This window comes from Apteryx rowi, unplaced genomic scaffold (assembly GCF_003343035.1).
Source record: "Apteryx rowi isolate R43461 unplaced genomic scaffold, aptRow1 scaffold_901, whole genome shotgun sequence".
NCBI classification, from domain to species: domain Eukaryota; kingdom Metazoa; phylum Chordata; class Aves; order Apterygiformes; family Apterygidae; genus Apteryx; species Apteryx rowi.
Genome location: NW_020451207.1, coordinates 29,299 through 53,257, shown reverse-complemented (window position 1 = coordinate 53,257; position 23,959 = coordinate 29,299). Strand labels below are relative to the sequence as shown.

At 46.7% G+C, this 23,959-nt stretch overlaps 1 protein-coding gene across 13 annotated transcripts in view; it reads left to right on the top strand.

Moving 5' to 3' along the window:
- The window catches only part of HDAC8 (histone deacetylase 8), a 57,923-nt gene that overhangs the window by 8,798 nt on the left and 25,166 nt on the right, over window positions 1–23,959 (top strand). For 6 of the 13 annotated variants that reach the window (XM_026091436.1, XM_026091435.1, XM_026091440.1 and 3 more), the window contains exons 5-9: window positions 4,958–5,070; window positions 6,165–6,242; window positions 7,106–7,214; window positions 16,491–16,663; window positions 18,308–18,402. In XM_026091436.1, the coding sequence (XP_025947221.1) occupies window positions 4,958–5,070; window positions 6,165–6,242; window positions 7,106–7,214; window positions 16,491–16,663; window positions 18,308–18,402 (568 nt within the window). Of the gene's footprint in view, window positions 1–4,957; window positions 5,071–6,164; window positions 6,243–7,105; window positions 7,215–7,351; window positions 9,359–16,490; window positions 16,664–18,303; window positions 18,403–20,218; window positions 20,741–21,077; window positions 21,235–23,959 lie in introns of those variants that run through there. The other 7 variants (XM_026091443.1, XM_026091446.1, XM_026091441.1 and 4 more) reach the window with 6 other exon arrangements.

Genomic DNA, 23,959 nt, shown 5'->3' with positions numbered 1-23,959 from the left:
GCAACTGGGTGCCTGTTTCCAAGGAGCTAAGATGATGAGGCTGCTCGGGCTCTTAAGAAACTTCACTGGCTGCCAGAGGTCTGCAGTCTTAGTTTCCACAAGTGTCACCTGGAGTTTTTGTAGCCTGATACACTCCCAGAAGTCTGGAGCATTTGAAAGGGGGGTTGGATCTCTACTGAATTTTCATAAAACCTGTGTTCCAGGACCTTCGGTATTGTGGGGCCGGAGTGGTGGGTTGGTCTTTTTTATTTTCTTCTGCCCCTCCCCACTCAACAGAACAGCAGGTGCAAACATTTCCAGTGCTGACCACAAAAGAGAACCAGGGTGAAGAATAACAGAGGAAGCAGCTTCTGGTCTTGTCCTCAGGGAGCCTGGCCCTGTGCTGCTGATATTCTGGGCAGAGCGCATGGAGAAAGAAGTGCAGTGGCCCAATGCATACAGATAATGGAAAGAAAATGGAGGCTATAGAGCTTTAGTGCTGAAAGGTCCTTTTTCTGATCAGTCACACTCAGCTCTCCTGTCCTGGTTCCCCAGGTCCCTATTCTGATAAATCCAATGGGGTGGGGAGTGTTAAAGAAGAAGCACCTTCTCAACGCTCCAGCCTACTCTCTTTTCCTTTCCTGAGTTGTTTGACTTTGTCTGGAAGATATTGGACCCCAGCTGCTGAAGAAATGCTGTTCTGGATGAGTTGGGCCCAAGATTTGAAGTCATTTCTAGTTTGTGCATAAGGGCTTAGCTGTCAGGAGGCATCTTCTCAGCTGTGGGCTCTGTAATCCTTGCTTCCAAAACATCTCAGGCTCCCTTTACTCCCTGAGCAGCTGTGAGCTCCAGTTCTCAATCTCCGTGCTGCAACGCAGAACACATAAATACAGTGTTTGAGTATGAAGTTTAACATGAGGTTGTAAAGCCTGATTCAGTGGTATTAAAACACATCCCAGTTGTTGGCAGGTGAAGACTTGTGAAAACGTAGAAGCTGGGGTGGATCTGACCCATTCCCAACTCAAAGGGATGACTTATTGCAGCACCCGTTTAAGCATCTTAGCCAACCTGGTACTTACCCTGCCACAGCTGAGGTTTCAACCCCTTCCACAGTCAGCTCTGCCCTCCAACAGCAGTGTGATACTGATGTCCACCTTACTTATCACTTTCTTAATTTCACCTCATAGTGACCCCAATCTAACGAGCTGCTCCTTCTTTCCCTGCCTTCTTGGAGTTACCACCTTTGATTCCTCCTCTCTTCCTTTTGCTGTTTTGTCTTAGCCAAGTCATTCAGTCTGCTTTTGTAAACCAGCTATCCCTGAATGTTGTGACTGATTGTCTCTGAACTCCCTCCCAGTCTGTCCAACAATTTTTGGACCACGTCAGGTGAAAAGTTCTACAAGTAGCTGCATTCAGAAGGACCGTAAGCATCTGGCTCTGAGATGTGATGTCCCATTCTCAGTCCCTTTGCCATTTATGTCTGATATGTTATATCAGTTTTCCCATCTCGGTGGCACTCAGCATCAGTGCTTTGGGCTTTTCTCTTGCCATCGACTCTGTGGGAATATTTCCCGCTTGATTTTTTTTTTTTTTTTAATTTCAGGCAGAATTGAACTTTCCTGCCTTTGTTTCCTTTTCTGTGTTCTGCAAGTTTCATGTTTGCAGTGCATTTCAGTTCAGGCTTATTTGTAACTTCYATCAATTTTCTGTTACTTCCCTATCTGGCCAATTAATAAAGCTAGGAGTAATTGTAGCAGGTCCTTGTCAGCAGTCTCTTTGCGTCTTCCCCCCACTTCCTTCCTGCCCACTGAGGAGTGCAGTTATTGCCCCTTGGTTTCTATTTTTTGTTGTCTCTCAGACAACATCTCTGTCTAAATCTGTGCAACTTCTTAAACTACTGAGATGCTGTATCTAACAGGTTGGCTAAAATCTAATTGTTCCCAATGCAGAGTTCCCCCCTCTTTTTTTTTAATAAAAAAATCAGGTTTGTCTGAGTTTTCTGAAGGCTAAGTCTTTGCACTGCTTAATGCTTCAGGCTCCAGTAGCCACTAGTCTCACAGTAATTCCCCTCTTCCTGGTGTTTGAATTCAAGTTGGCTGGATGGCTGTTCGGAGAGACACTCTTTCCTCTTTTTCTTTCAGCGTTGGTATTGCATTCATTCCTCAAGTTGCTGTGTTTGGTACCTCCCCGTTTCCCTCAAAGAGCATCAGCAGTCTAGGAAGCTCACAGAAGTCTGCCAAACTGAAAGTGCGTCTTTGTCTTGCATTTAGCCCCAGCAATTTGAGACCCAGCAACAAGCAGCTGATTGACCAGGCTATAATCTTTCTGTGGGAGAGACAAAAAGAGAGACCATTTATCTAGCAGGTGCACATTGTTGGGAGACATGCAGTTAGCTGATTGCAATCGAGTGCACGGCTGCTAAAGGCGATGAGCTGCTCCGCTGTCTTGAGAAAGAGTAAATGTCTGTTGTCACTATGTGGCTTTTTTGTAAGTTGCTTCTCTTTCTGCAGCTTGAGTGTGAGCGTTTATGCATATGAACTTATTCAAGACCCACAGTTGGTACATGAACGCAAAATACACATCCTTTTGTCGACAAAGAGCTGCTGTTGGTGGCAGGGAGAGCAGGCTTAATTACTTCCCAAGGTCATAAAGATGGAAGTGGTAACCGTTGCCACCTTAGGTTTTTGAAATTCCCAGTTTATTAGGATGCCTTTGGGGCAGAGGCTGAGATGATGAGTTGATGCCTATTATTGATCTGGCACTGCCCTCCCTGCTGGCAGTGATGCTTGAAGCTTGTCCCTGTCATGAACCTAGGAGCAGAGATTCCAAGTGCTGGCCCAAAACTGCAGCTCCGAAGCTGGGCAGCCTCTGTCCAGGCAGGTGTCCCAGTCTGTTTGGCCTTGAGGCTGAAAGAGGTCACATGTAACAGTGTGAGGAGAGTGCCGTGGGGCCCCACAATGCTTTGCTTAGGTGTGGGCAGGAACTCCTCAGTTTTCCTTTCCCCAAGCAAAAACCTCTGGAAACCTCACTCCAAAAGGATGTGTGCAGTGCCTCCCTGCCTTGTTTTGCATGCCAAAAGCAGATGTTTCCTGGATGTTCTCCCTACTTTTCGCAAAGCTGCATCTCTTTGGCCTGATCTGCACTAGCTTGTCTCCTAGAAGCTTCCGCTCTTGGTCCTGGTTGCAGCAAGTGCTGGCTTAGATGAGAGGTTCGGTTTACAGAGTTAGGAGAGTTAAATCCGTCAGTCTCTTGAGATTGGGCTTAGATTTTTGGCAGCCATTAGCATTTTAACCGATGTGTCAGCTGGCTGGGAGAGACCCTCCCGGGACTCAAAGTCTAGCAACTGGCTCTGCCAGTGTTCCCACCTGCAGTGGACTTGCCTTGATCTATATCAGAGGGCAAACTGGATTCCAGGGCAGGGTGAACGTCAGCAGCTAACGTGAACCTGAGGCAGTGCAGTTTGGGCCGGGGCAGATGAAGCTGTTGGGAATGGACTGTCTGCTCACAGTCCGTACTCAGGGCATTGCTCCCTGCAGGGGAGCAGGACGTGAAATAGTTCACCTTGCTTCCTTGTGGGGTAGGGAGGAATATAGAGTGTAATTACACTTCAAGAAGATTCTCAGGATACCTGCTAACATCCCTGTTTTTAGCATCACTATGGATGAACAGAGCTAGAGCATCCCTGAAAAGAATCCATGCTCAGAGAGATTTGCAGCAAGTGTCAGAAAGTGCAGTTCTGCTGCCCTGTGCGTGCTCTCACTTTCTCCAACTGTTTTCTGGGCATGGGAGCATCAGGGGGAATTGTGCAGAGTACTGTAGCTGAAAGTCAAGAACCATTTCTAAGAGGCACATCTTGGACTGTGGAGTGATTTGAGCCTGGAGAAGAGCAGCTTGGGCCCTCCTGTTACAAACTAAAAGGCTTTGGCTTAAATCAGCTGTCTGGGGTTGGCCTAAGAATGCACATGGAGCTTGGCTTTGGGGTGGCAGCTTGCAAAACTGTGATGAGTAGGTGTTTTTTTGCTGTGTGCCTGAACCCAGTTTATGGTCTGATGGCGAGTGGTGACCAGGGACTTGACTTAGAAGCAAGTCCAGAGTAAGGATCAATAAATTTTCTTGTTCCTTTGGTGCCAGGAATATGATAGCTCCTCCGTGATGCAAGTGAAAGATAACAGTTTCTGTGCAACATTTGGTCCTCTGTTTAGCTGCTGGGGGCTCTCCTCTGGCTGAGCCCAAGATCAGTGTTGTGAGGGGCTTCTCATGGGGTCTTCATATGTTTTCATTTTCCTGGGAAGGAAGGATAATGTTGTTTTGGGAGAGGCTTAAACTTCGCACACTCTGGAAGGGAGGAGCAGAGTATCACCGTTTCCTCCCACTGCCTTGAACCTGCTTCTCACTCACAAGAGCTTCTCAGGAGCTGTGACCCAGACAGAGCAGTGACAGGGTGGCTAGTGGACTGAACGGGGATGCCTGCCTGTGCCTGTCCAGGACTCAAAGGAAAATATCAACTGGGACTCTACAGGGGTCTGTCCTCTTGCTGCAGTGGGACTGAGACAGAGGGGCAAGGAAAGTACAGTAAGCAGCAGGTTTGACTTCTTTTCCAGTGGCTCTGAATTGCTTTAAAATACTTCAGCTGCAGAAAGCTGAAGTTTTATTTGTACAACAGTGAAATGGGTAGAGACATCTTGCCAAGTCCTCTGTTGTCAGAGCCTCTCCTCAGCAGAGTGGGCTGATGCTTTAGCCAGCTGATGGCAAGCCCAGGCCTTAGAAGCGATTGGTGTAAGCAGTCATGTTTTCTGTGCTTCCCAGCCCTGATTTCTGCTGCTCCTGACCAATCTCTTGATGGCTGCTGGGCCTTGGCTGGGTTGTGCATCCCTCTCTCTATCCCTGCAAGGAAGAGCATTGCAAAGTGCGGGTGGGAAAGGCGAGATCAGCAGTGGTTGTGGTGGTGATGTTCAGCCTCATAACCGTTTTTTCACAGAGACGAAGCTTCTGGCTTCTGCTACCTGAACGACGCTGTCTTGGGGATCCTGCGGCTGCGCCAGAAGTTTGACCGCATCCTTTATATCGACTTGGATTTGCATCATGGGGATGGTAAGGCCCAGTGCAGGCTGCAAACAGCACAGCAGCACAGACTATGAGGGAGTAGCAGCAGATGTGAAGGCCTGTTGATGCAGTAGAGTTTATCTGCTGCAACAGCAGTGGCTTTATCTCCTTTCAGTGCAATCAAATTCCCTCAATCCACTTCTGTCTTGTCCTGGTTTATAGATTTGCATCATGCCACTCATCGGTTTGGTGTTACTAAAGTACACTGCTCTCTCATGAAGTTCTTCTGGGCAGCGGTCTTGTATCTAAAGTGGCAAACTGCACTAACGATGTGTCCTAATCCCCTCTGTCAGAGGCTTTCCAGAAAGAGGACCTCCTCCCGCCTCTTGTCTCCCATCTCAGAAGAACAGCCAGTGATGATGTTTGATTGTTTAATGTCACCAGTGCAGGATTGCAAGAGGGAAGCAGTCAGTAATAAAAGATGCTTTTAAAAGAAGGCTTGACGCTATAAAACTAAAGCCAGAGCGGGCCTTGCTGAAGCTGCTCTTTGCTTCAGGGACATTATTTCAACACCATTTAACACTTCCTGCTTTTCTAACTTTTATGGTGTGTTTCATTTTGCTCCATTTTCCCCCCACATTTGGTTTCTGTTAAGTTCTCCTGTTATTTCTTTTCCTCTCCTCACCCCCGCTATTTTAATGTGTCTTTTAGAAAACAAAAATGTTGTGTTGAATTGCAGCAGTGCTAAGAACGAGCAAGAGAGCCCAGTAGCTCTGTTTCTAATCAGAGCTGAGCCCTGGCCAAGGCATCCTTCCTCAGCTCCCTCCCCCAGCCTTCCAGGCCAAGCAGTGCAGCCCAGTGCTGCTAACATGGGCACTGGCCTGAGGTGTTGCGATCCATTCAGTAATGATTAGCATAAGACCAGCCAAATTCATTTCAGTTGTGACCTTTGCTACATCTGAATGCAGGTCTCCGTTTATTAAGGATAGATTTATTGAGCCACATCTGGTTTTCTGTTTCATTAGTTCCGTTCCTGCTCCACTTTGCTGCCCCTTGTTTGTTGAGTGGCTCATTTGTGTGTTTGGGCTCTGCCACTTACGTGAAAGATCCATGAAAGTTTTTTCTCTTCCCTCTTTTGATAGGTGTTGAAGATGCCTTTAGTTTCACCTCGAAAGTCATGACTGTTTCTCTGCACAAGTTTTCACCAGGATTTTTTCCAGGCAAGTTCAACTTGAGGTTTGTGTTAATTCAGTTTACACATTACTGACAAGGCCCCAGCAAAGGCAAGTCTCATCCCCTCAGTTCGGCAGAGGTTTCTCACTGCCTTCCTGTCTAAGTGCCTCTCCTATTGACCCAGGAGAAAGAAAGAAGGGAGGAACTGCATGTTTGGGCTAATCTCTGGCAGAGCTGCTGCTGGGCTGCCACCTTCCCTTGAACATGCGTAATGTCAAGTAGCTGAGGTGAGAGATTGGCGCTGGTTTTACATTGGTTTTCCCAAGGAACTGTGGGAGAGTATGTCTGCCCTGGGGTGCAGCAAGAGGCTGGACTACACTGACAAAGCGAGAGGGAAAGATGTGTTCCCCCTTTACCAAGGGGAGCTAAGATTAAGTGACTTGTCCAAGGAGATCAGGCAGAGATAGGGTCCAAACCTTGAGTCCTGGTCTATCCCTTAACCGTCAGACCATCTTTTGCTCTTAAAAAATGATGGTCTCTGAAGTCTCCCAGCTGGATGGTTCATGCCCAGAAGTCCAAGAGTCCTTTCTGGGGTGCCTTCTACCTCCCCACAGGTGCCACAATCCATTTCCTGTGGCAGCCTTTCTGTGAGTGATGTAGTTTCTGCCATCAGTCAGGGGCTCCCTTGAAAGTGAGAGCCTGCAGGACTTGAAAATTTAGTTATAGGGTAGGGCAGACAACTAGACCCAGGTGCATCAAAACCCTTCTTTATTGGAGATGGTAAGCAGACTTCTCCACAGGCATGCCAGGCCCTGGCTATCTGTTCTCGTGTGAGACATCCCAGACCTCTTTCTCTTGTTGCTGATCCCCTTTCCGTCTAAACTAACTGTTGGGCATTTCTGTTGTTCAGGCACTGGTGACGTGACAGATGTTGGCCTGGGGAAAGGTCGCTATTACAGCGTGAATGTGCCTATTCAAGATGGCATTCAGGATGAGAAATATTACCAGATCTGTGAAACGTAAGCCCTCTTGCTCTGATACAGTTTGTTTTCCAGGGATTTCAGAGAACAGAGACTGCACAGATTTATTTATTTATTTACTATTTTTAATTAAAATCCTTCCTGTAGATTAAGGTTTGTCCTTTCCCTTGCTACAGTTTTTGATTACAATGAAGACAGATAATCTTCAGACATCTCAGAGGTCTCGTCCAAATCCTTGGGCAAACTGAATATACAGAGGCCTTTGTTGTGGGTGGGAGGGTCTCTTTGCCATGGGTCAGCCTTGTGTGTTTAAGGAGGGATTGAAAAGGGAAATGTACTCTTCAGCCGTGGACATTTGTCTGTACACTTTTTTTTTTTAAATAAATGCTCTGAACTCCTGAACATTCGTGAGAGACACGCTTGGGGCTGAGCTAAAAGTGTTTTCATAGCACCTTTTGTCTACCCTCGAAGAATGAAAGGCTGAAGCTGTTCCTGTCTGTGATGGAACTGCTTCCTGGCAGGCCCCTCCATCGCTTGCTTGATGGGTGACATACCTCTCAAGCTGTTGTCCATACTGAAGCTGAACTGCTGGGCTTGTTCTTTTCTAGAGACTAGCCTTAGCTCAGGGCTGCAGGACATGGTAGCACATCCATCTCTTAGCTGTAACACCTGAGGGCTAACAGCACTCAGGATTTATAGCCTGGTAGGGCAGTCACACTGTGGCATGCCTCCTACTGTCTTGTTGATTGCCACTGCTGGTGGTATGGCAGCCCTCTTCCTGCTGGGGGTTGTGTTTCCAAAAGGCAGGGTGGCTTTAGGAGCCAAACAGGGAATTAGGAGCCCAGTCAGGACTAGCCTGTTGCATACATTCCCAGTTGAAGGACATCAAAACCTACCACAGGTTTCAAGCTGCATATCAACAAAGCATCTAAAAAGAAATTCTGAGATCTCTTGGGCAAACAGGAAGAGTTCTGTCCTGGCCAGGAGATAGTCATATACATGATCATGGGTATCTCATCCAGCTGATGTCAGAGGATGATCACAGATTCAAATTGCACATGCTTTCCAAAGCTGGATTGGAATTGGAGCTGGTGACCTCCTCTGACATGGATTTCTGTAGGTTGATTACACCCTGCGCAGAGCATTTCCTTGTATTCTTCTTCTCAGTGTCCCCTGCTGGTGAGAGAAGACCTGCTCCTTGGCAGGCCTTTCCTCTTTGTGGAGGTGCTGCCAGCTCAGGCATTCCCAGAACAAAAAGCCAGGGAAACATTATGCAAAACCATCTCATCTCCCTGTGTCTTGGGGACAACTGCTTCCCTTGTCTCTATGGAGACTTACCCACTGCAGCACAATGATATAAATAAATAAGGAGGAAGTTTGCTCTTGGAGTCTTTGAGCATGTGCACTTTGAACTTGCCTCTCCATAAATTACACTGCTTGTGTTTGATTGCTTTTGTTGTAGTAGATAAACTCCTATCCTGTTTCTGGGTGGTATGGCACACGGATAATTGCCTATTGTTTCTGGAAATTGAATGACTTGGGCTCCAATTAAAATACATTGTTAATAATAGCTACTGTGTGGAAGAGGGGCAAAGTGTGACTTTTTTTTGGAAAGTCTGACGTGTCTTTAAAAGTTTGAAGACAAAGGCAGCCAGAGCTTCCGAGCTGCAGTAAGAGTGACGGCACCAGTGCTGGATGCTGAGCTGCTGCAGTATGCAACAGTTGTAACTTGTGCAGAGATGTATCCAAGGCATGTTTCCACTCACAGCCCTCTGGGAACCTAGCTGCTCACATAGCTTCTCCATCAAAAGAAAAGTTATGAGGGTCTGGCTAATCGTAAGAGCATCCAGAATAGCTCACTTGTTTGATCACCTTCCAAAAATGCCCAAATTAATAAATCAAATCAATTCTGATAGTATGTCAGTACATTTACCTGGAATCTAAATATTAATCTTTTGAAGCTCAAAAGAAAGAAAGGTGCAGCATGTGAGAAACATTATAAGTGCAGAAAACTAAACTAAGAAATAATCCAGAGACATTCAAAGACCTTATATATATTCAAAAGACAAGGAGAAATCTGAGATATTTTAAATTGCTGTAGCACTTTATATTGCAAACTCGCACTTAATTATACCAGGAAGAGATATTTAATTATCTGTTTCTCTTATAGTACTGTCCATAATGTTAAAAAAAAAAATAAATCTGAGTGGTGTTTGCTTGTGTTGTTATAAATGATGCACGCCCACTGTGTTAACACTGTGCATAGGCATGAATGTAGGGGGGATTCTACATTAGCTAGGGCAGGCTGAGCTGTGTGGCAAAGATCTGCTTCTCTGGAAGTTGTGTCGTGTCCATTACTTCAGTGGAGAAACAAGATAGTAACATAAGTCACTTCCAAAGAAAGCAGACAAAACCTTTATAGCACCAATACTTTGATATGCCTTGCATGCGATCAAGAAAGAAGATATTATTCCTGTATTTACAATGTATTATTAATAGTTACACAATGAAGAAAGAATGGTTGGATGGGATATTTTGTATCCCAGCAGCCAGAGGCCAGTTGTCTTGATTCCTTTGGACTCTGTTTCTGAAGATGATCTGCCTTTCATTGGGATACCTGCTGACTGCCTGGTGGTAAGACCATGGTATGGGTATCTCATCCTGTTGCCCSTGGTGAGGCTGGTTGCTCTCAGAGGCACAATGTGTGACAAGCAGGGCCAGTTCCTCCCTATCTGATCTGACGTGCTGTTTCCTGTTCAGCAGGCTTTTGGTGAGAGGGAAAAGTAATACTTTCTTTTAAGTTCTTTCAGAAGCTAAGTAAGGGCTTTCCACCTCTGTCAGTGTGTGGGCATTTGCAGTGTCCTAGTGGCAACGTGGATCTCTGTAGATCCAATTTCAGTCTCCTCAAAGGTGGCTGACTTTCTTTCAGTGCCTCGTGTGAATCCTGTAGTTGAGCCCCAGACTGGAAATCCCAGACTTGACTCTTTTTTTTGAAGCACAGGTTTCCCACTTGCAGGAATAAGGCTAGAATAAGGGAAACTGCAGTACCTCTTTCACAGTACCACTAACTGCCTGTTACCATCTGTGACAGGTCAAAGGTGCGTACCGACTTGTCCTTCCACACATTTCAGTGTTAGGGAGGATGTCAGCAGAGAGGCAAGTAACCTCTTCCCAGCGGAGTGCCTGTCTAACGCAGTCAGTGGCAGGGGGAAGTAGGGTCAGAGACTTGAGTGCAGGTAAAGCATATGAAATGCAGGAGAAAATGCAATTATTGTGTGCCTGTGTCATGTATCTAGTGGGGCTCTTTCACATAGTACTGGTATATAAATGGGACCTCCTGGGGAGAGACTGCTGCCTCTAGGTGTAGGGTGCAGAAGGCTTAAAAAGCACCTTGTGGCCTCCAAAACAGGGCTTGCATGTCTCGGAGGCAGTGCTAGCCAACAGCCTTGTGAAAAGCTGCCTTTCTCTTGTCCCCCTCCAGCTTTCTTTCCCCACTAGCCTTGCACTGGCCAGGCCTGTTTTATCTTTCCCATTCCCAGTTCTCTTAAGTTTTGGAGCCCTGGAAACCTGAGTGCAGGTGGCAAGAGCAAAACTTGGGCCCTGTGGGTTGGTAGGCAGCCAGCAGCAATGTGCTGGGTGTGTTCCCTGGAATGTGCATAAAATAGCAAAAAGGGGAAGCTGGAGGTCATTCAGAAACTAAAACCAAACTGTAGATCAGTTTTTGAGGGAGTAATGTTGGGAACAGGCCAGAGCTGTCCCTGCTGCTTCTATGGAGAAGAGTATTCAGAGAAAGATTAAGCACGGCTGCTTCACTCCTATCGTGGCATCCAGATGAATGCTTGGCCTGTTTTAAATGCTGAGCATGCTAATTTTTCCAATCATTGACCTTAGACCATGACCAGCAATAACTCTAGATATGGGATGGGAATGGAAATGCTGTAATTATATGGGATCAGTTCTGGATCTGGCCATTGGGTTTAGGAACTGAGCACTACAGATTCCAGAATGACTATGTTATTTGGAGGCTGTGGGATTAGGAACATGGCTTGACAGCTGGGTTTAGGGTCTGCTTGGACATTTTAGGGTCTTCAACTTCCTATCCTGTAAAGGTTGAATGCAGCAAGGGACAAGCAGCGAATGCAAGAGACCTAACCCACCATCTGGGCTTCACTGGCTTGATCTAGTTTTCATCATGGAGCAGAGCTTAGATCCTAAATACACTTCCAGACTCTGAAAGTTTAAAATATATATAGTCCCACAAACATAAGTGTTGCAGAAAGTTCACATTCTGAGCTTTTCAAGGTTTAGGATGAAATTTTGAAACTTAGGCTGAGAATCCAGATCAAGGCTTTCTTTTGAACAACTCCCAAGTCTAAACCTTGTGAAAAGGTCCAGTTTAACCCACTGGATCATGCTTTTTTCTGTGTGCCTGTGCTGGTAGGCTGTATGCATATGGTGGGTTCAGGCACAACCAGCAGCTCAAATCTGCATTCCAGTTGTGGAAATGAGGCTGGCTGGTTTCTTTAGCTTGTAGACAAGGCTGGTATTGTTCCTTATTGCAGCTGTCACATGTGCTTTAGTGTGTCCTGGATCTCACTAGGACATGTACGAAGCACAGACAGTCTACAGCAGGGTGGCAGGCTCATGGGAACCAGGAGGTGAACCAGCATGGAGAGAACTCGCTGGCACTTTGAGAGCAGCAGGGCTCTGGGCCGTTGGGAAGCTCTGGTTCTTGTCTGCTTGCAGAGGGGGAGAAAAGAGGAGCAGCTGGGGCCATGTGTCAGTGTTAAGGGGACAGTGGGTATAGCTTGATGGCTTGGTGGGGATTGAATGCAGCATCCTGGAGGTCAGAGGAGTATGTCACAATCACAGAATCACAGAATGGTTGAAGTTGGAGGGGACCTTTAGAGATCGCCTGGTCCAAACCCTCTGCTCAAGCAGGGTCACCTAGAGCAGGCTGCCCAGGACCATGTCCAGACAGCTTTTGACTATCTCCAAAGATGGAAAGCCCACAACCTCTCTGGACAACCTGTGCCAGTGCTCAGTCACCCTATCTATCCAAGTAGATTAAAGACCTCTGATTTGGGGAGCTCTTTCCCATTCTTCCAGGCTGACAACCATCTCTTGACACTCAGAAGAAACGTTGAGCAGCACTGGTCCTCTTCCAGTGGCAATCCCACTAATGCTGTGACATTTTGACTGCCGTTCTGGGTTTGCTTGAGAAATTGCAGAAGCCTATTTTCTTCCATCCTCCCCATCAGCCGTGGAGTCTTTCAGCTGTTCTTCTGACCTCTCTGTGGGTAACAAAAGGCTACTTCTCTGTCAGCCACTTCCTGTTTTCTTTGGGGGCTCAAGGGGAGGGGGATTGAATTGGATGCTGGTGAAAGACAAGTCCTGGAGAGGTCTGGAACCTGCAGCATCTGTTCATCTCCACTACAAGGACAGGCAATGCAGCCCTGCCTTTGCACACTGCCCTGGTTGGGCCAGAAAGGAACTGCTGGGGTCACCTACATTGCTCATGTGACTTCCCTGAATTAATTCCTGTTAGAACAGGGGCAGAACATCCCCTTTGCAAGTGTGTCAACTGAATACACTTTGTCATGATCTGAACCAACTGGTTACAGTACAGTCAGTGTTACACTGCTTAACTTGGTGGTTTAAGCATGGCTGTGAACAGACCCCATTCTGGTGTGTAGAGCAGCTGAAGTCATTGGACTTCCTAAAAGAGCAGATGTGTATGTAATGGGCCTGGGGTATGCAGGAGTCCAGGTTGCACAGTTCTTTTCTGGCTGTGCAGTTCCCTGGTGGCAGTGATGGAGGGGAGCGGGCAGGGGATATACCATCCCACTGGAGGTAGCTGTCACAGGTCAGAGGTTACAGCACCCACAGCTGAGAAACTGTGAGAGATCTCTCCCACACTCCTGATGCGTTTTCATGCAAAGTCAGTTGTTCTAGCTGGGTTTAGAGTCTTGCCTTTGCATGGATGTACATCAGGAGTTTCCTGTTCAGTTCTTTCTGATGTCTTGTTTTTTAGGGACAATGGCACACAGCTAAGCTTGCACATGCTGAACCAGCAACAGCTAGACCCAGGAGGGCTTGTTTAACTGCACCCTGAGGCTGACTACATGTCTTTTTTCAGATGGTTGAACATGTTTTCCCAGACAGGCATGGAGCTCTGACAGCATGAATGACTTGATCTTATTGAGGGATGCTGACAGAAGGGGGGAAGAGTCCCATTCCTTTCTCCTTGCACTTGGCTGCCCAGTCCTTTCTTCTCTTTCTCCTGGGGTGACCTTGCAATGAACCGGTTTAGGGAGTCAACCCAGCAGAAAACTAACCCTGGTGAGCAACTTTCTACTAGTGCAGTTCTCTGAAACTGCTCACTGTGGGATCAGAGCAGCTCAAGCATAAGCAGAAGGAAGGGGATGGGAAGCATGGGTGGAAGGGACTGCCCTGCTGGTGCTCCATCAGTTTAGCTTTATTGTCAGCTCAAGCTTGTAGGCTGCATGCATGTGAGTGTCTGTAAAAATTTGGAAGGAGCTGAGGCTGCAGAAGAGCCCTTCTGCTGACTTCCCAAAACACCAGAAAGAGTTACTCTCTGCCTGAGCATAGCACAGAGTGAGAAGGGGGCTAAACTATCTTCATGCATTAATGTAGATCCCAGGAGTTACAGGCAAATGCTGTCATGTCAGGGAGATTTTTATCATTTAGGTAATATCTGCAATGTGCTTTGAAGATAAAAAGCCCTGGGAGGCAGCAAACTTTGTTTAAAACTCCTCATGCAGCCAACAAAAACCTGCAGGGATGTGCTAAAAGACTCTTCTCTGTCCTTGCTGGGAGATCTTGCTGAGAAATAGTAGGAAGTCTTGGCTCAAGGCTTGGTTCAGAGTGGCTGGAAACAATTTGTATATGTCCAAGTGGGTTTTTTGGGGGAATAATTGTAGGATTCATGTGGTAGCAATCACATTTTGGTGGAAGTGTCTGTCCTTGCACAATAAGACAACAGCCACATCAATGAGGGGGCTGTGCGAGCATGGGACCCCCCAGGCTTTGCTGCTGAGAGGTGAACATTCCACTGTCCATGTTGTTTCACGTGCATCTGCCCTTTTCTGGTCAATCTTTGAGAAATGTAGAGCATCTTGAGGAAAAAAACAAATTATTTGGGTTGGCCACTGTCTGATGCCTGTCTAGCAAAAGTGGATAATTGTGTCAGAGAGAGATGGGGAAAGAGGGTCCCAAAGACAGCCCATGGGAACTAGCTGTGCTTGCAGAGGTCTGACTGCAGGCTATGAAAGCCCTCAGCAGCAGCAGGAAGTGCCAAGAAGCCCTTGAAGGAAGCCAGTTCAGTCCTCCTTACTCCAAGAAAGAGTAGTACAACCTGTGCCTTGGAGTGGGAGGGCTATGTGAGCAGAGGGGAAACGCAGCACACACCCCTTGCTTGTATGCAGACGCTGACATCAACTTCCTAGTGGGGATTTACCYGTTTTCATAACCCTACTCTATCTTTGGTTGGTAGTTCATTATGTGGATATGTTTTTTTCTTCTCCAGCCGCTAATGATTCCTGTGGTTCCTTATAGTTGCCATAAATGAAGCCTATACAGTGTAGCATGGCCTTGTGCTCTTAAGTGCGGGTTGAGTTTTTCCCAGAGGTGCCTGTATGTCAGTGATTAGGGCAGCCTTTAATTTGTGGTGCTTGTAGAGCTGGTGGCCTTAACCTTGCAGTCATCTGCCTTCACAGATTGCATTATGCTCAGTGGGGTTCCTTGTCTGGGTGAAGTGACTTGATAAGTTGCCTGGCATGAATGCTCTGTAAATGTAAGCTCATTGTCATGGGGAAGCAGCTCGCCAGTTTGACACCAGACTGGTTTATAATTGCATATCAAATAAGATCTGGAGATACTTAGATTCTCTGTTTTCCTCTCTTAGCGAAGGCAGAAGCATTTATTCCAGGGATCACATCTGTTTCTACTTTAGGAAAATAAAAACACTGTTGAGAAAGGAACATGTTTTTCTCCTTTATTTGCCCTGTGTTTTGTGCTAGGGAGCACAGCATTGGGAACAGTATTATTCCCTTTGTGTTCCTCTTAATACCAAAAATCTCCTGAAGTAAAGCCAAATGCATGACATGCCCAACTGCCTTCTCCAAGAAAGAATGTTTCTAATAACAAATGATCAACAGGATGCCATCCTTGCTGCACTCCAGCATCTGCTAGATCCTCAGGGAAATGTGTTTCTGCCTTAAGAGCCATATGGGAGAGGGTAGAGTGAGAACCGGGACAGAGTTCTCTGTTTGTCCTGTCCTGTCTTTGTGAGAGGTGTTTGACAGTTTAGGAGTGTTTTTTCACCAGACACCACTCCTCATTCTGACTTTGCCAGGGAGGAATGCCCCTGGGTTCCAGCCCTTCTGTTCAGAGTGGCTGATGTTGCAAAATATGTCGTTTGATGCTACAGCTAAGCTGATGAGCTCTTTCAGAGGGCTAAACTCAGTGGTAGAGAGTGATGGAAGGGGAGGCTAACTGGGAGCAGAGGGAGCATGACTGGTATGAAGGGCATGGGAAAACATAGCCAAGGGTGGGGAGCGAAGGCAGCACTCTGTCAGGGCAACTTAGATTTGCTTAAACCATTGTGCAGCCTCAGGTGAGTTTCTACTGGGAGCTCTGAAAAATGTCAAACACGCAGTTATGCCAGGATCTGGAAAAAGGTGGTTTGGTTTGGTAGTTTAGGTGAAGGCAAACTCTCTGGGTGATTTGACTTGACGTGACAAGTCTGGAGTAGAGAATGCTGACGCTCAGGAAATCTTGAGAGGCATCAAATGACTTTCAGGGAACAGAACTTTGGAGGGAAAGGACCAGGCTTCCCTAGCCCAGCTCTGATCCCACAGCCTCTGATTAAAGCCTTGGTCCCTAGCTCTGTGTAGTGACAGAAACCCAGCTCTTTGAGATCTTTTCTCAGGAAGCCACAGGGTCTTTTTTTAAAATATTATTTTCACTTTACTTTTGGGTGTTGGCAAGGAGGCAGAGAAGTCTTTTTTTGTGGGCCAATTAGGGTCTGGGGATATGTGGGAAGGTCCTGGCTTGGACTCAGTGCCTCTGTATGGCTTTTAAAGCTGCCAGTGTGCAGTACATGTGAAATGATCAGCCATGTGACACCCAGAACAACCTTTGTCCTGGCATTTTGGGAGGTGGGCAGATTCTGTCCATCTCAGAACTGAGCATGCCAGCATTCAGAAAGGCAGAATGCTGCAGTGCTGCTGTCTGCAACAGCATCCTTTTGAAACATGTGCTTGTGGTAAACCCCACCACTTCTTTCCGCAGTGTGCTGAAGGAGGTGTATGCTGCGTTCAATCCAGATGCAGTTGTGCTGCAGCTGGGGGCAGACACAATAGCTGGAGATCCCATGTGCTCTTTTAACATGACGCCTGAGGGAGTGGGCAAGTGCCTGAAATACGTTCTGCAGTGGCAACTGGCAACTCTCATCCTGGGAGGAGGTGAGTACGCACATGTGTCGTGCTGTTCATAAAATAACAGGTTTGTCCTCTTGTGACCATTCCTCAGGAGCATGCTCTTTGGGCTCAAAGCCCACCTGAATTTAGAAGGGTGGCTCGTATGGTTATCATGAGGAGGGCACTGTATAGCTGGTAGAGTGCTGTTTTTACACAGACATGAAATCCTTGCTATCAACAGGTCCAAGTCTCAATCCTGACCCCAACATCCTGAGTTAAAGGTTGGCTCCTCTTGAGGGGAGCAGAGTCCTTTAACCCCAATGAACTCTGACTCTGGCTTCTCAATGCCATCTTTGAGTCCTAGCTCTGCTGATCGGCCCTGCAGGACTTCTCTTTAAAAGTGAGCGCTGTGTTCCCAAACCTACTTTGGGCATCTGGCAATGAATGATCTCTTTTGGATTCAAGCAGGGGCTTGGGAAAAGGATTGGCTGCTTGCATGGTATAGCAGGACTCTTGATACCCAGTGAAAGCTAAGTTTGACTTGCCTCTGCCATGCTGGGTTACCAGCTGCTTGTCCAGTGGGGAGAGCACAGTACAGGCCTCTTGCAACAGAGCATTTCAGAACAATCAAAAGCACTCTGTGTCAGGGAGAGCCTCCCAGCTCTGTGCTTGAAGCCTCATCAATTCTAGCTGTTGTCCTTTTCAGGAAGGGAGAAGATCAGATATAGTACGTTAAGCCTAAAATTTAATGCGCCTGGTGCAGGCTATTTTGGAAAGGTTCCAAGTGTTCGGTCCTGCTGTGACTATCTGTGTATGCTGGGGAAGACACCTTTCAAACAGAAAGAAACCCCAAAACTTTTGCCAAGAAATGAGAGAAAACTATTTCTCATGGTGAAAACATCAAAGGAATGTCCCACCACCACAGCTTGCAGAGGCGTTTGAAGTGGCAGCTGGGGGATGGAGTCAATACTTGCTGAAAAGCAAAGGGAGGGGAAAGTTGAAAAATATGGTCATCCTCTCCTTTCAGTCTTCACTGCTGGATAAAACTCTTGAGAGTCTCTCACAAGATTGCTTTAAGCTAAGTTTCCTCCTTGTGAGGACACGTCCGGTTTTGACCATTACCATACTGACTGTGAGACCTCATTTACTGGTAAAGCAGTCACAAGTTGAACTAATTAGCTTCATATTTGTCCTCTCACACATGGTAGTGCTGGAGAGCCCACCAACAAATGGTTGAGCTTGTGCATCATTCTTCATGGGTCAAAAACTGACGTTAAAACAGTAATCCCTAGTCTCCACTGCTCTCATTGCACTCCTTTCCTGCATGTGAACACTCCTCATCATCAGGAGAGAGCCCAGTGCATAAAGCTGAGTGCTCGAGCCAGGTCTGAAGAGGTGGCTGGAAGAGGCTGTCTGCTGGCCTGTGCCATAACTGGAATGACCTGTGGTTCAGTTCTGGAGGTGTGCCCCTTTTGTACAGGACCATTTGGATTTGACCTTGTGTAGCCAGCAAGAGCAAAATACAGTGATTGTGCATGGCTTGAGTGCCTGAAATAAGCTTTATTCATGCAAACTGCTAGCTTTACCCCCACAGTTTGTTCCTTCTAGTAAAATCTCTCCCTCTCTCATTCCTCTCTTCCCTTTCCCCCATCTTTCCCCTTCCAAAATCTCAATTCTTGCTGGAGACAGGAGGCTACAACCTTGCCAACACAGCTCGTTGCTGGACATACTTGACTGGGGTCATCCTTGGGAGAACGCTGTCCTCTGAGATCCCCGATCATGAGGTAAGGCTTTGACAAACCCTCCCTTCTCCTTGTGAGAGAGCTGAGTCATTCCACCTAATCTGAACTGCATCCTTGCCGCTCAATGCTGTTTTGTTGAGAGACACTCCTGTAACAATAACACACTGTCCCAGCAGCATAGTGGGTGCTTGTTTCCAAAACCCGAGACTGTCTGCATCTTTTTGCAAGGCATCTCAGAAGCCAATCAACTTCAGAGTCTCAGATAATTACAGAGCGGATGGGGGGGGGGGGGTTACCTGTTTGCTCAAAGAGCTCTTTAGGATGTGCACATACTTTTGCAAGGAAAGAGCCAGACCTTTCTCAAAGCTTAATTTTTAGCCCTGCTTTCATCAACTTACAGAAAGTACCAGGTGCAACTTCCAAACTTTACTGACCAGTAGTCTTCCAAAGGGCCATGAGGCAAAGCGTTATTTACATTCACATATGAGCTATCTCAGAAGGCTCAGTTCCAGTATTGATGTTCTTACAGTTTTGAGCAGGGCTGGATGACCAATTCGAAGGACACAATCTAGGCTGAATTTGGTTGGGATAACTATAGTTTCATAACTGTTTCTCCCCAAGGGCTTGTTAGTGCTCTTTGCTTCCCAAATTACAGGTCCGTGTTATTGACCCTACAAAAACAAACCTGTACATGCAAAGCAGTTCAAACCTATAGTGATTACAGAGGAGAATAATATTTTGTCTTTGTCTGAGGATCTCATAGACCAGTATGCATGAGGAATTAAAGTGTATATGTGGATTAAAATTGGAAATGCATCATTATAAAAATTAGCGATTACAGATACAAGGCACTTTTTGAGAGGTGTCCTGCTTAAATATGATCCTTTAACCAGATACCAACAGAAACAGGATCCAAACTGGAATAAGAGAATCTTTTGTATATGTGGGAAGTCCAAAGGGTGGGTACCTCTGTAGGAATTAACTGCCGGAGATGTTTAGACTTGGCCTTTTTGTTGTTGATTTAGCAGTGTATTTGTCATATTAATGATCCCTGCACAGAGTGCCCTGAAGGATAAGAGCAGTGTGGAAATGAATTGGTTGCAGGATGTCACAAGGTGCACAATGGGGTTCTGTGTGCTCTGCCTGCTGTAGCCCCTTCTGGGAAGGCCAGCGGTTAGCCTGCAGAGCTGAACTGGCTGCGAGTTCTGATGCTGATGGTGGCCACCCTGGCCAGGTTCCCCTTGCAGCAGAGCAGTGCTTGTGATTTAGTTTTAGGAGTTGAGATGAGCTGTCCTGGTTTCACCCTTCTGTAGGAGCATGTTTCCAGAGATGAACTCAGACTGTCTATTGGCTCTGTGGTGCAGCACTTGGAGAGGCATGAGATGGAGGGAGGGGAACTATGGGCTGCACTGCATGAAGCTGTCTCCAAGTGCTGTTGTTCCCACTTGAGCATCTGTAGGAGAATTTTTGTGGCAAGCTCAGAAAACCCAGTGCCTTCCAGCAGCAAGTGCATCTTGACTCCAGCACCACAGAAAGGATTTAGTATGAATCGTCTCTAGGGTGGTGACATTAGCCAGCAAACCAGCTGGTGAAGATCAGAGGAGAGACAGCATGGAGAGACCTATTTAGAGATATACATATGATCAAAACACACTAAGCCTGCTGGGATGATTGCCTTGATAATATATTAGAAGCATCTTCCTCTGTCTAGAGCCTTAGTCTGCCCCATCTCTCACTTTCTGTCTGTATTTCTTGTTGTGCTATCCTCTGTCTGAATACGTGTTCTTGGCACCTTGCTGCAAGCGAACTTTTAGCCAACTGTTATTTCACTAGCCCATTCTTCCCATCTGCTCCTCAGATTGTGAGCTGTTCTAGAACATGACTGCAGCACTTACTGAATGCCAGATTAAGTGGCTGGAGTGGCTGTTCAGCACAGCCAGAAAGGTCCTGGGTGAATGGAGTTTGCTGGAGCTGAACCAGAAAAGATAATTCTTCCCTGCTCTGCTAGAATATACTTTGGGTCCTCAAAGAGTGCATGGAGACATTGGCACATGATTAAGTAGTTTGATTATTTTAAAGCCTGTGGCTTTGTCCTTCACCAAAGGTGCTAAAGAATGTAACCTTGGTGATAAAGTAACCTTGTTAATAAAGAAATAGCCTTGGTACGAGATTTAAGCTGTTCTGAATCAGATATCAGCTAAAAGATGGTGATATTCATGTCAGTAAGGAGCAGCAGCTTGCCGTGAGGCCCTGTAGCAGGGAATCTCCACATCTCTCGTGACTTGAAAAAAGTGGGTAAGCAAACTGCAGTGGGGTTCAGATCCTCAAAGACAAGGCCCCTCCTTTACCAAACGGGAGCAGTGAAGTTCTTTTTGAGCAGTACAAGGTAAAGTATGCCAAAACACCTTAGGTGTTGCAGGGGTTGTCGACCTTTGGGGTGCACAAGCATACACCTCTGACCAGTTCTGTGGCAATGGCCATGTGAACAGCACTCCGAAAGGCCACTGTGGAAACCTGTGCTCTGCTCTAACTTGGGAGCACAGGTTTAGTCTTAGACTCTTCCATCCCAGGAAGATACAGCTGCAGGCTTTGGGTAACCTTTCACGTAAAGGGGGAGAAAAAATGGGGTGAAGACAGAGGCATGTGATGAGAAATGTCTCAGAGTGTAGCGCATTTATTGCTCTTAGGCAGTCACAGTAATGAACCTTTTGTTACAGCTCTGCCTCTGCTCCTTATGTAGTAGAACAAATGGATATACTCTCCCTGGCTTTGAGGCATTGATGAGTTGCTAATTAAAAGGCACTGGGAAGAGTGTTCCTTGTGGATGAGTATGTTCCACTGTTATCCACCACCGAGCCTCCTGGGAGCTGGTACTGGTTTGCAGCTGAAGGTGAGATTTGGGGCTGTGGTGCATCCCCCATGTGTGTGGAATACCTTGCAGCTGTCTATGGCTTGCGCAGGTCCTCAGTACTGGAACAAGGCAAGAACCAATTACCACGCTCATATCTTTGCCTGCAAGTGCCCTTTGTGGCCCTGCTTCACAGTAAGGAAGGTATATATCCTAGGATGGGTGTGAAATTTTTATCTTCACTAGCTGGGCATTGGCTCATGTCCTCTGGCAGGAGACCGAGAGCCTCATTTCTAGTCTCACTAACAGCTCTGGATGCTATTTTTCATATAAATATATAATCCTGTTTTGAAATGTATTAAGCAGTTTGTATCAACAAGCATGCTGAAGCCCAGAGCCACAGTCCAAGGCTTATAGTTTTTCAAAGGATTTCTTTTATCAGTTTTAAATCTGTTTTCTTGCCTCTTCCCATCAGAGATGGTCTGTGTTTTAGCTCTTGAACTAGAACCAAGATCAACAATTTCTGAAACCAACTGTCTTGAGAAGATCGTTGAAGGATTGTGTTTGTTTTCTTTAATATAACTCTGATGCAGTTATCTGCCCCCTCTCTCCTCCTAAATTGGATCATTTCATAATGCTGGACATAATATTTACTTAGCTAGGAGTAAAGGTCCCTCTAATGTTTTCATATTGGATGCTGCAAGGTCATTTGCGTTGAAACTGAGATGTCTGAACTTTGCCCGTTGAAGGGTTATATTGGCAGCTTGCGCTGAGCCTGGGAAGCCTTGCCCAACAACCATGAGGTAAATCAGCTTGCATTTGCTCTCATGTTACTACACAAAGCATGATGATAAACACAGTGCACTGCAGCACGCAGTACTGAATTGGCATCTGATTGTCTGCTGTCCAAATTCAGATGGAGCACGTATGCTTTGAACGATTTTACTGATCCACAGTGCTTTTTTGTGATTGTGCTCTGTCTTCTTGGGAGTGGTGAATAAGGCAGTTGAGGAACCTTTTCTAACATCTAACTAGCCTTGTTTAGTTGCCCCCAAAAAGCTCACCAGCCAGGGATGGTAACATTAAAGGACTCCAGCAGGAATGGAGAAAGGAGGTCAGGGAGGGAAGAATCTCAGAGCATGATGCTGATGTCCTTGGGCATCTTTGTGGACCTTGGTAGTTCGTAAGATGCAGGGAGGTAGGCCTAGAAACAACTGCAGAGAGGTATTAATCCACATATTCATGCCTGCAGAGAAACAGAAGAGGAAAAGTAAAAGTAATAAGTGTTATAGTTGAGGCAAATCTGTGTTTGGTTGTAAGAGTAAACCATTATGAAACTCTTTCATAAGTGATTCTGGGATTTTTTTGAAAGGTTTGGTGTTCTGGGATTTTCCAAAAACGGAAGGCCGAGAGATCTGAGTATCCTTGCTCTGAGAGTGCTCAGTGTAAGCAAGGTGGCCTGGTGGGCCCTGACCCATCTAGCAGAGGGGTAGTGCTCTCAGCCACGGCCTTGTGACTGATGTGCTACTTCATACTCTCCTCTTTAAGGTTGTTTACCAGAAAAGAGTTAAAAGTAGCTCCGTTTTGCACCCATCTGGGGAGATTTCACCTCCATGTGATCGTGTGCTCTGGCTGCACTCACAGGAATCAGGTGTTTTGTGTTAGCTACCAACTGCATGTATCCAGGCAGCAGCAAGTCTGCAGCACGTTCAGTATTTGGGGTCACAAAACAGCGCTTGCAGGGTGCTTTTTTGAGTGTGATGCTTTGGGGGAAGGGAGATGTTAGCATCTAAAATAAAGGGACCGCCAGCCAGTGACCAGCACAGGGGGTGGTGATTATACAGGGCACCGCTACTGTGGGAGGAGGTCCTGGGGCAGACAGAGTCCCCCTGGGCCAGTTTGTATAGGTCTTCACTCTTGAATTCAATCTTTTTATGCTCTTTTCATGAGCAGGGATCAAAGAGGCAAGCTGCGGCCCTGCTAAGATACCACAAACTGAACACAGTCACGTTCCTGAACTGCCCCTGCCCCTTCTCCAAGGGACCCCAGGAGGGTTAGAAGCAGGAGGAGCAGCAGCTCGGCCCTGTCTAGGGAACAAAAAGCACTTTGTACCTGCTGAATAACCTCCACTCCACTCCCCACTCCGCCAGCTGCTGCTGCTGCTCCCAGAAGTGAGCAAGCAGGAGGCTGGGCCTTTCCAAGAGAATGTGAGGGGCTCGAGGCAGGGTAGAGGATGATTTGCATTTAGGACAAAAAAAAAAAAAAAGCACAATCACAAAGCCCTGATTGTAAGTGTAGACCTTTTGTTGTTCCTAGTCTGTGCGTTGAGGCGCGTTCCCCTGTCTGCTGGCTGCTTGGCTGCTGGTGAGCTAGGCGCCTGGCCCAGCAGACTGCACTTCTCAAAAAGCACAAGCTCTTCAGCAAAACTGAAGAGAACTTGGAAGTGGAGTTGAGCCCTCTGCAGATAAGGCCATTTCCCCTTCCCAGCCTGAGCAAGCTTTCTTTCCAAACTGTGTCTGCGATTTTTTGCACGCACTGCAAGCAATGGTTGTTTCACACTTGGATTCACTGCATGCGTTTCTCTTGCTCGCTGACTTTGCTCACCTGGTTCATCGCAATGCTCTTAAATAGTATGGGAATGTGATGGGGAGGACTGTGCCTCCTTCGCCATGTCAAGTGAGCAGTACTGTCCAGAAAAGTGTTAGTTTAATCTCCTCTCTGCCACAGTGGCCAATAGCAGACACATGGGGA